General features: G+C 36.6%; 1 protein-coding gene across 7 annotated transcripts in view; it reads right to left on the bottom strand.

Annotated features, from left to right (window-relative positions):
• The window catches only part of PRKDC (protein kinase, DNA-activated, catalytic polypeptide), a 191,844-nt gene that overhangs the window by 82,746 nt on the left and 97,662 nt on the right, over window positions 1–11,436 (bottom strand). For all 7 annotated transcript variants that reach the window (XM_015592731.2, XM_006905155.3, XM_025049081.1 and 4 more), the window contains 3 exons: window positions 2,559–2,737; window positions 798–966; window positions 488–553 (listed from right to left, as the gene is read on the bottom strand). In XM_015592731.2, coding sequence (XP_015448217.1) covers window positions 488–553; window positions 798–966; window positions 2,559–2,737 — 414 coding nt within the window. The remainder of the gene's footprint in view (window positions 1–487; window positions 554–797; window positions 967–2,558; window positions 2,738–11,436) is intronic.

The raw sequence follows: 11,436 nt of genomic DNA, 5'->3' as shown, positions 1-11,436 counted from the left end.
ACTCTTTCCACCAATTGCTTAGGCTGGCATATCAAACTTAGCTTGGCTAAAATCAAGCTCGTCACATTTGCCAGAGTAAGTTTTGCAATTATCCCCATGACCTCTGTACATGGCATCCCATTATCCTGCCAAATAACCGAACCAAGGCCACAGGGTCATAATTCTGTACCCAATGAATTGCAATTTCATTGACCAGAAGAATTTACTCAGAAAACAACTGCTAGAATTTGTCCTAACAGCTCCTTTTACTGGCATTTCTTTCCTTTACTAGTCAAGAAAGGGAAAAATCGAGTTTGATGAATTTCATTGTAGTTGCCTTTTTGTTGTAGTTGCCTCAGATTGAAATACTGGTACTTGCCAGTTTTTGTAGCTCAAAGCAGACTTGAATACTGGAAATTTAATATGCTGGCATAATGCATATTTTTCTCTATAAGCACTTGGTAAGATTTTTTTAAACTTAGAAACAGCATTGAAAAATTTCACTCACCTCAACTTCTACAGGAAATGTATAGCAGCGCTTCAGGTCTATCAGATTTTCAAAAATAAGCAAGTTCTGTGAATCCAAAGAATCACATAAAAATATCTGAATAGTGGAGTCCTTATTACTGATGCTACTACAAAAATGATGCTACTTAATAACTCACTGAGAAGCACTTCAGCTTTATATATATGAGGAACTAAAAGAACTACATCTATAATAATATAAGATACAAATTACAATATAACTTTAATTGATCTAATCTAACTTTTGAAATCCTATAATGACAACAACAGTGTACACCTGAGGAATGGCTTACCTTTTCTGGTTTTTCACTAAACAGAAAACCTTGGTAAAATTTTAATTCGTTGAAGATACAGCAAATAACAGAAATGGCACAGTTGTATGCAGCACAATGGTAAAGTCTTCTCCTTTCCAGCAACTGATTCTCACCAGCCATGTTCTCTGTAAATGCATCATAACACAATCTGCGGTGGAGATGAGGTAAAAAATTAATTTGTGTAACAGGGAAATCGTTGCTCAAGTTCAACAATGCCAGACAACAGGATCTCAATTCAGTTCAGCCTTTTCTGAGTGTCAGGTTTGTGCCCAACATAGTACTAGGCACTGGGAACAGAAGACTAGCAAGTCACTGTGCCCATACACATCTCAAGTCAAAGGTCATGTCCATGGTTTTCATCATACTGCATGCAGTAAGCACAGTGATAGCAACAAGCACAGTAAGATAAGAGATGTAAGCACGGAGGACAGAAGTTCAGCCTCAGGAGCCAAAAAAGGTTTTAAGAGAAAAATCAGAGTTTTGAATTATAAATTAGCCCAAGAAAAAATGTACACAGTCATTTATAAGTTATTATCACTTATAAAAAGGGAGACGCCATATGGTATGTTCAGAGGATGAAATGAGCAGTGCCTAGCAGTGAGTGAAAGGTACAGAGCGGTGCATTCCTAGAAGAGCTTGTCTACCATACTAAGGAGCTTGGACTTCATCTTAAAGGCCAAGGTCACCAAACCATGCTCTGGTGACCAAGCATTTTTGAAAACAGTTTTCTTGGAATATAGCCATGCCCATTAATTTACATAGTGTTTATGGCTGATTTCACAGTATAGTGTGGTAGTTGCAACTGAGACCAGATGGCCCGCAAACCCCAAAATAGTTACTATCAGGCTCTTTGCAGAAAAAGTTTGTCCACCCTACTACTGAAGATGGAAGGGTTTTAGACAGAGAAGTTAAACAATCGGGTTCGTATTACAACTATATTATTATTATTATGGCAGCAGTATGGAAAACTGAGAAAGACAAGCCTAGGAGCAGGAGAATTATAAAGGATAATGCAGTGGTTCAGCAAAGAACACCAGATGCTACGACACAGCTGTATGAAGGCGGAATGAAATAAGGCCACTGCTTTCAGAAATACTGAGGAGATAAAATCTACCCAATCTGCCAACCACTAGGGCGTGCTTCAAGGTTGGAGAGATGAAGATGAAGAAGGAATAAAATACAATTCCCAAGTCTCTTGTTTATGCAAATGAGTGAACAGTGATGTCATTCACTGAAGAGGTAAAGTAAGGACTAGAAGACCAGGAAAGTAACAATCCATTTGTTCTACGTATGCAAAATGAGACGTGGCAGAATATCTACTGAGAAGAAACTTCATTATAAGGCTGGTTTTAGAGAAAACGTATTTGATTACTTTGTGTTTTATACAATGCCTGCTTAAAGGTATTTTTACGCTCCTTTTAATTTCAAATGATGGTCAGAAAAATTAAAATACACTAATCCTGTCTGTAAATCATTCCACTAAAAATATATAAAACTATTGAGGGGGAAAAGGGTAGGATAAACAGTAAAAGAAAAAAAATGATTTTTGTTCTTTATGAAAGATGTGTATAACATTCTAAATTAAAGTCCATCTAAGTAGTTTGTACATACAAAAAACCAAGAAAGTTATAAATATTCAGTAAACAAACTTAAATATTTATTCACATTATATACATGCTTAAAAATATATGTATCAAAAACATTAAATCAAATATAACTCAAAATTAACTAAAACCTTACTTAATAAGTATCTTTGTAAGTTCACTTCCTTCTGTAATACGTGAGCCATGGAAAACTTGATTAATTTTGGATTCCTTAGAGTGAACATCATCTTTTGGAAGACGAGAATACATCACATCTAGCATCTTATAATAGCCCATCTTCTTGATGATTTGAGTCTCAAAGGAAGATTCATTTAGCTAAGAAAAAGTAACAAATGATTATCTTTGGTCTTATCTAACATGAAAAAAATGTATTGACTACGTCAAATTTAATATTCAATACCCTTAAAATGGAAAGTAATTTTAACAAAGATGTTAAATCACTTTAATAAAAGATAGTCCAGGGTCTAAAATGTGGAAATAAGTACTAATGTGTTATATTGAGTGAGACAGGATTAATGCACAATGTCCAATGAGTGAGCTTAGGGTATGAGTATACAACTTTTGCATAAAATCTTATTGAAGGTACGATAATAACAGGTGAAAATTCGATTTTTAAAAAACATAATTTCAACTATGTATATTAAAATCTCCACTGACAATGTATCATTTGAGTATTTACAATATTCTTAACAGCATTCACCAGGAGGCTGAATGATGCCCCCACCCCCAAAGATATCCATGTCCCAAGCCCTGAAACTCATGAATATATCTTCATAAAGCAAAATGGCACTTTACAAATTTTATTAATAGGGAGATAATACTGGATTGTTTATGTGGACCCAAAATAAAACCACATGTAACCTCGTAAAAGGGGTAAATAGGGAGAGCAGATAGAAACAGGCAAAGTGGCAATGGAGGCAGAGACTGGAGTGATATAGCCACAAGTCAAGAAATGCCAGCAGCCACCAGAAGCTTGAAGATGCAAGGAATGAGTACTCAGGGGCAAGTGTGGCCCTTGCAACACACTGATTTTAGCTCAGTGTAACTGATTTTGGACTTCTGGCCTCCAAAACTGTGAGAGAATAAATTTCTATTGTTCTATGGCATCGAGTTATAGTAACGTTACAGCAGATTCACGAAACTAATATATATTTTGGTATCAAGAGTTGGGGCCTGCTATAACAAAATGCCAAAAATATAAAAGGGCTTTGAAATTGGATGATGGGTAGAGGATGAAAGAATTCTGTGATATATGACAGAAAGAACCTAGGTTACCTTGTAAAGATTGTTGGTAGAAATTCTGACATTAAAGGCAGGGCTCAGAAGGAAATGAAGAGCATGAGAGAGAAAGCCAATATTGTCTTAGAGAATATCTCAACCATCATAAACATCTTTCTGGTAGAAATATGGACATTAAAGTACTTGCTGGTGAGGTCTCAGAAAAAAATAAAAAACATATTTTTGCAAACTGAAGGAAAAGGGATCCTTGTTATAGTGGTAGAAAACTCAGCTAAATAGTATTCTATAGTTGTGCAGAAAGCAAGAACTTGTAAGCTATACAATTTAATATTTAGCGGAGAAGATTCACAAACAAATTGGTTGAAGGCACAGCCTGATTCTTTCTTTGATGCTTATAATAAAATGTGAGATACAAGATATAAACTGAGGCAAGAATTCTTAGGCAACAAGAAGCAGAACTTGATAATTTGGAAAATTCTCAGCCTATCTAGACTGTAAAAGATGCTAACATTTAGGAGATTCACTGGATAGAAGACCAAGGGTGTGGCTGGACAATCTGTGGCTAGCGCTGAAAAAATTAAGTATGTGAGGGTGGTTCCATAGTGTACTGGTTAGCATGTCTGGTTTACACGCAGAAGGTTCTGGGTTCGCGTCCCAGGTAGAGCCACCGACCATACCCCAGATGCGCCAGGCCCCCCAGGGTGCACCAGGGGTGTCAGGCCTCGGTGCATGCCATGAGCGTGTGGGAGGAGACGTCCTGCCTTCAGAGATCTAGTTCTTAAGGGGAATGGCAACATCTATAGGTTAGGGGTGGAGGGGGGGAGAGAATTAAAGAGGAGGAAAAAAAAAATTAAGTATGTGACTCACGGGTGCCCTCGATTATTTCAGCAGAAACCAGGAATAGAGATAAAATTATCTAGCAGATATCAGTGGATGACTCTCTTTTGTCTATTGGAGTAAATCTCCAGACATACATAAGAGAATTACAAGGTTTTTGAGAATGTTAAACCAGAGGAAACATTTCCAGATGAAATGAAAAATGGCTACTGTACTCCCAAAATTCTATAAGCAAGAATTATATTGATAAAATACTCAGCTGCAAACATATGCTATCCTTCAAGAAAAAAGAATGACTCCATGGATGGAGACTCTGGTCCAGAGGGGCAGGGCTTCAGGCCACAGAGCATTATTCTCAGGTTGTGAAACCTAACAGAATTTAATTTTGATATTTCTTTGAAATACTAACTCCTTTCTTACCTCCATTTTCTCTTTTTTGGAATAGAAATGTCTGTAATTGTCATCCTATGCCAGTCCCACCACTGTATTAAGGAAGCAAATAATTTGTTTCCTAGTTTCATAGGTCAGATGGAGAGAATTTTGCCCCAAGAGGAATCATACCCAGAATCCCACCCATATCGGATTTATATCATTTAGATGGTGAGATTTGGGTCAGCAAATGATATTTAAATGAGATTTTGGGCTTCAAAGTTGATGCTTTAATGAATTTAAATTTGGGGGGATGTTGGGATAGGATAAATCTAGTCTGCAAGTGGAAATATTTGGGGAGGTGAACTGTATTGAGCTGAATAACAGCCTCAAAAATATCCATGTTTTAATCCCTGGAACTTGTGAATATTACCTTATCTGACAAAAAAAAAAATGATTATACAGATGGAATTAAGTAAACGATCCCAAGATGGGGAGATTAAGGAGGCCCCAAATGCAATCACATATTTATAAGGAGGCAGAAAGAGAGATTAGACAAAAAAGGAGGAAGCAATGTGATCACATAAGGAGAAACAAGAGTGATGTAGCCACAAGCCAAATGCTGGCAGGCTACAGAAGCTACAAGAGGCAAGAAATAGATTTTCCTATAGAGCCTCCAAAGTAAGCGCAGCCCTGGCAACACCTTGATTTCAACCCAATTAAACTGATTTCTGATCTGGCCTCCAAAACTGAGAGAGAACAAATTCGGTTGCTATAAGCCACATTTGTGATAATTTATTATAGTAGCTTCAGGAAACTAATGCAGATCCTATATAACCACAGGCTGTTATCTAAATGCAGAGGTAGTTTGGAGAAACATGGCAGACTGAGAAATATGCCCTGATCTCGATCCTTGAAACAACAATAAGCTGAACATCTAAAACTCAAGAAAAAACACCCAAACTGCACACCAGCACGTCTGAGCGTGGGATGTGCACATAAGAGTTACCACAGGTCTGAACCCCAGGTGTCGGGCAGTGGGCTGGGAGAAATAAAGAAGCTCCTTCTCACAGCCAGAGCTCCCTGCAGGAGGAGGGGGAGGGGAGAAGGTGGAGCGAGTTCCCTGAACAGCCCTGCCTGGGAGTGCTGTGAGCTCCCCGCAGATGGCTGGAGGTAGGGCCCAGTCATCAGGGCAGAAAGCAGAGAAGCGGGGATGAGAGAAAAAATAGTTGATTTTTACCGGCCACGGTTGCAAAACCAAGGCTGAGCTACAGCCCTCAAACCCTAACCCAGAGGGCCACCCCCATACTCTCTGAGACCAAAAACCAGGGAGCCCCAGGGGAATCTGAGCAAACACTACTGAAACTGTCACTAACACTGACAGGGACTGAGATGAGGTGATTAAACATCTATAAGGGGGAAAAAAAAGGCATTATTAAGGCTTTATATAAAGCAGGGATCCAAAAGGCTTAGATGCCACCAACTAGGAAATCAAAAGAAAAGCGCCTTCCTTGCAACAGACTAAAGAGAGATCTTTATATAATAAATCTTCTTTCTGGGGGAAAAAAAAAGCAGTTACACTACCATTAATGCCCAGGCGGAGAAATAGTCCATGAAACACCAAGAACAACCAAGGTGACAAGGCAGCTCAGAAAGAAAGAAAAATCTCCAGAAAACAAGCTTACAGACATAGAAATATGTGATTTAAATGACAGAAAATTCTGGATGGTACTTCTGAAAAAATTCAGTGAGATCCAGAATGAGTCATATCAACAATTTCAGGAACTAAAAAAACAACTAGATGAGCAGAATGAGTTCTTTAGCAAGGAGACGTTGAAACCCTCAAAAAGAACAGAATAGATCTTCTGGAGATAAAAAAAAAAAACAAAAACAAAAAACAACAAAAAAAAACACTGTAAGAGTTGAAAAATGAAATATTGAGCTTTGGAAAGAGAGTTGACTAATTGAAGGAAAGGAATAGTGACAGAAATCTAGAAATACATCAGAATGAAGAAGAGAGAAACTGAAGAATGAAAAATAATGAAAGAGAAATTCAAGAACTAGCTGATACCATCAGGGGAGGAAACATAAGAATAATGGGCATTTCTGAAGGCAAAGAAAAAGAGCAAGACTAGAAAGCATTTTCAGACAAATAGTGGACAAGAATATCCCAAATCTAAGGAATGAGCTAGAGCTTGGAATTTGATAAGCCAACAGAATATCCAATTATCTCAACCCAAAAAGGCCTTTACCAAGGCACACTGTATTAAAATTAATAAAAATCAATTACAAAGATAGAATTCTCAGGGCAGTGAGGGAAAAAAAAACCATGGTAAGTTAAAGGAAAACCCATCAGATTATCGTCGGACTTCTCAGCACAAACTTTAAAAGTTTGAAAATTATTAAGTAAAAAGAACTACCAGCCTAGAGTAATGTATCCAGCAAAGCTCTCCTTTAGATATGAAAGAGAAAGAAAGACCTTTCCAGACATAAAAAAGTTGAGGGAATTCTCCACTACGAGGCTTGAACTACAGGAAATACTAAAAGGGGTCAACGCACCTTAAATAAAATGACAAAAAAGAAAAAATACATAATTAGGAGTAAGGTGTCTAAGGCAATAGAAACAGAGAAGTGCAACTCTTACTAAGAACATGGCACTATAGCTTAAAGAGTAAGAAGAGAACTGCTATAGCAAGGTAGTAATGAACGATCAGCATACAGAGGGACAAACTGAGACAATGATGACTGAAAAGGGGAGGATTCAAAGATCCAAATTTGCAAAGGCAGAATGGGAATAGGGCATGCGCAGAAGAAAATGGACGACTGCATAGCTATAACTATCCTTTACATATTCGTAATGGTAACCCACACACCAAAGATTCAAAACTGAAGTATATAACATAAAACAAGAAAAACTAGAGGGAAAACACACGAAACTCGACCAAAATAAAGAAAACAGAAATGCAAGGACAAGGAAGCAATGGAAATAACCGAACTACCAGAAAGTAAAAGATAAAATGACTATATGAAGACCTCGTATTTCAATAATCACTCTAAAGGTAAATGGACTGAACTCACCAATAAAAAGACACAGAGATGCAGAATCAAAAAACAAAACCCAACTATATGCTGCCTCCAGGAGACACATCTCAGCTCCAAAGACAAATATATACTCAAAGTGAAAGGGTGAAAAATGATATTCCAAGCAAATGGCATTCAGAGAAAAGCGGGTGTAGCGGTACTAATATCAGATGAAATAGACTTCAAATAAACAAGGTCAAGAAAGAAACTGAGGAACACTTCATAATGATAAAGGGAATCATTCACCAATAAGAAATAACACATTAATATCTATGCTCCCAATAAGGGAGCCCCGAAATACGTAATTTCTAACAGAACTAAAGGGAGAAACAGACCAAAACACGATCATAGCAGGGGACCTACATATTAGACCAACCGGAGTTAACTGACATTTACAGAGCCTTCCATCGCAAAACAGCTGCTTATATATTCTTCTCTAGTACACATGGAACATTCTCAAGAATTGACCACATACTGAGACACAGAGATAGCCTCAAAAATATAAGAGGGTTGGAATCATACCAACCATATTCTCTGATCATAATGCTTTGAAACTAGAGATCAACTATAAAAAATAAAGCAGAAAGGACTATAAATACATGAAGATTAAACAACATGCTACTATTGAAGAATAACTGGGTCAGAGAAGAAATAAAAGGAGAGATCAAAAGATGCATAGTAACAAATGATAATGACAGCACAACATATCAAAACTTCTATGACACCACAAAAGCAGTCCTAAGAGGAAAGTTCATATCATTATAGGCCTACCTCCAAAAACAAGAACGAGCCCAAATAAACAGCCTAATGCTTCATCTTAAAAAACTAGAAAAGGAAGAACAAATGAAGCCTTAAAGTCAGCAGAAGGAAAGAAATAATCAAAATTAGAGCAGACAGAAGTTAAATTGAAAACAAAAAAAAAAAAATAGAAAAAATAAATGCAATAAAGAACTAGTTCTTTGAGAAGTTAATAAAATTAGACTCACTAAAGAGAAAAAAAAAGGACACAAATAAACAAAATCAGAGATGAAAGAGGGGAAATTATGACAGACACCGCAGAAATGCAAAGGATGACACAAAAATACTGTAAAATGTACGTAACACCAAATTTAATAACCTGGAAGAAATGGACACATACTTAAAAAAATACAACCTTCCTAGATTGAATCAAAAAGAACTGAAAGATCTAAATAGACCAATCAGCAGTACGGAAGTTGAAACAATCAACAGAAACCTACCACAAAGTAAAAGTCCAGGACCAGATGGTTCCACCACTGAATGCTATCAAACATTCGAATAAGATTGAATACCTATTCTCCTCAAACTCTTCCAGAAAATTGAAGAGGAGGCAATACTTCCCAACTCATTTTATGAGGCCAATATCACTCTGATACCAAAATCTGGTAAAGATAACACACAAAAAAAGAAAACTACAGACGAGTATCTCTCAGGAACACAGATGTAAAAATCCTAAATAAGATACTAGTGAACCGAATACAACAATGTATTAAAAAGATTATACACCACGATCAAGTTAGCATCATCCCAGAGGAACAGAGATGGTTCAACATATGCAAACCGATTAATGTGATACACCACATAAACAAACTAAAAAATAAGAATCATATGATCATATCAATAGATGCAGAAAAGGCCTTTGACAAGATAAAGCATCCATTTATGATTAAAACAATTAACAAAATTGGTAGAGAAAGAAAGTATCTTAACATCATAAAGGTCATATAAGACAACCCCTCAACCAACATTATACTTAATGGCGAAAAACTAAAAATGTTCCAAGATCAGGAAGAAGGCAAGGCTGTCCACTATCGCCACTGTTATTCAATATAACATTGGAGGTCCTAGCCAAGTGAAATAAGAAAAGAGAAAGATATAAAAGGCATCCAAATAGGAAACGAAGAAGTCAAACTGTCATTATTTGCGGATGACATGATTCTCTATATACAAAACCCTAAAGACTCCACAAAAACACTACTAGAAACAATAACCAACTACAGTAAAGTCTCTAGATACAAAATCAACGTTCAAAAATCCGTAGCGTTCCTATCCTCTAATAATGAAGTATCAGAAAAAGAAGTGGAAAAAATAATTCCATTTGTAATTGCAAGAAAAAGAATAAAATATCCAGGAATAAATCTAACGAAACACGTGGATCTATATAATGAAAACTACAAGACCCTATTAAAAGAAATCAAAGAATATACAAAGAAATGGAAAGATATTCCGTGTTCTTGGATTGGAAGAATCAACATAGTTAAAATGATCATATTACCTAAAACATTATACAGGTTTAAGTAATCTCTATCAAAATCCCATTGGCATTCTTTAAAGAAATAGAACAAAAAAATCTTCAGATTTGTATGGAAGCACAAAAGACCCCAAACTGCCAAAGCCATCCTGAGAAAAAAGAATGAGGCTGGAGGCATCACTCTGCCCCACTTCAAAGTATACTACAAAGCGACAGTAATCAAAACGGCATGGTATTGGCAGCAAAGCAGACGCACAGACCAGTGGAACAGAATCAAGAATCCGGTAAAAATCCCATGTTTATATGCGCAAATAATTTTCGACAAAAAGACAAAAACATAACAGTGGAGAAAGGAAAGTCTCTTCAATAAATGGTGCTGGGAAAACCAGAAAGTCACCTGCAAAAGAATGAAACTAGACTGTTGTCTATCACCATATACCAAAATTAACTCAAAATGGATTAAGGACCTGAATATAAGACCTGAAACAATAAAATGCATAGAACAAAACATAGGAACTAAACTCAAGGACCTTGGACTTAAAGAGGATTTTATGAATTTGACCTCAAAGGCAAGGGAAATAAAAGCAAAAATAAATGAATGGGACTGCATCAAACTAAAAAGCTTCCACTCAGTCAAAGAAACAATGAACAAAGTAAAGAGACAATCACCCAAATGGGAAAATATACTTGCAAGCGACACCTCCGATAAGGGCCTAATATCCAAAATATACAAGGAACTCATACAAGTCAATAAAAACAACAAAAAAATGATCCAATTAAAAAGTGAGCAGAGGACCTGAACAGACACTTCTCCCTAGAGGACATATAAATGGCCAAGAAATTTTTCAAAAGTTGCTCAACATCACTAGCTATTAGGGAAAAAATGTAAATGAAAACCACAATGAGATGCCATCTCATATCCGTTAAAATAGCTATAATCAACAGGACAAGTAATAATAAATGTTGTAGAGGATGCAGAGAAAATGGAACTCTCATACAATGTTGATGGTATAGTCACTATGAAAAACAGTACAGAGATTCCTCAAAAAACTAAGAATTGATCTACCATATGATCAAGCAATCCCTCTACTGAGTATTTACCCCAAAGACTTGAAAACTCATATCCGAAAAGATATTTGCACACCGATGTTCACAGCAGCATTATTCACGGTGGCCAGGACATGGAAGGAATCGAAGTGTCCTATGATAGATGATTAGC

This window comes from Pteropus alecto, unplaced genomic scaffold (genome assembly GCF_000325575.1).
Source record: "Pteropus alecto unplaced genomic scaffold, ASM32557v1 scaffold201, whole genome shotgun sequence".
NCBI classification, from domain to species: Eukaryota; Metazoa; Chordata; class Mammalia; order Chiroptera; family Pteropodidae; genus Pteropus; species Pteropus alecto.
The sequence above is the reverse complement of the archived record's forward strand: the minus strand, read 5'-3'. Positions and strand labels throughout refer to the sequence as shown.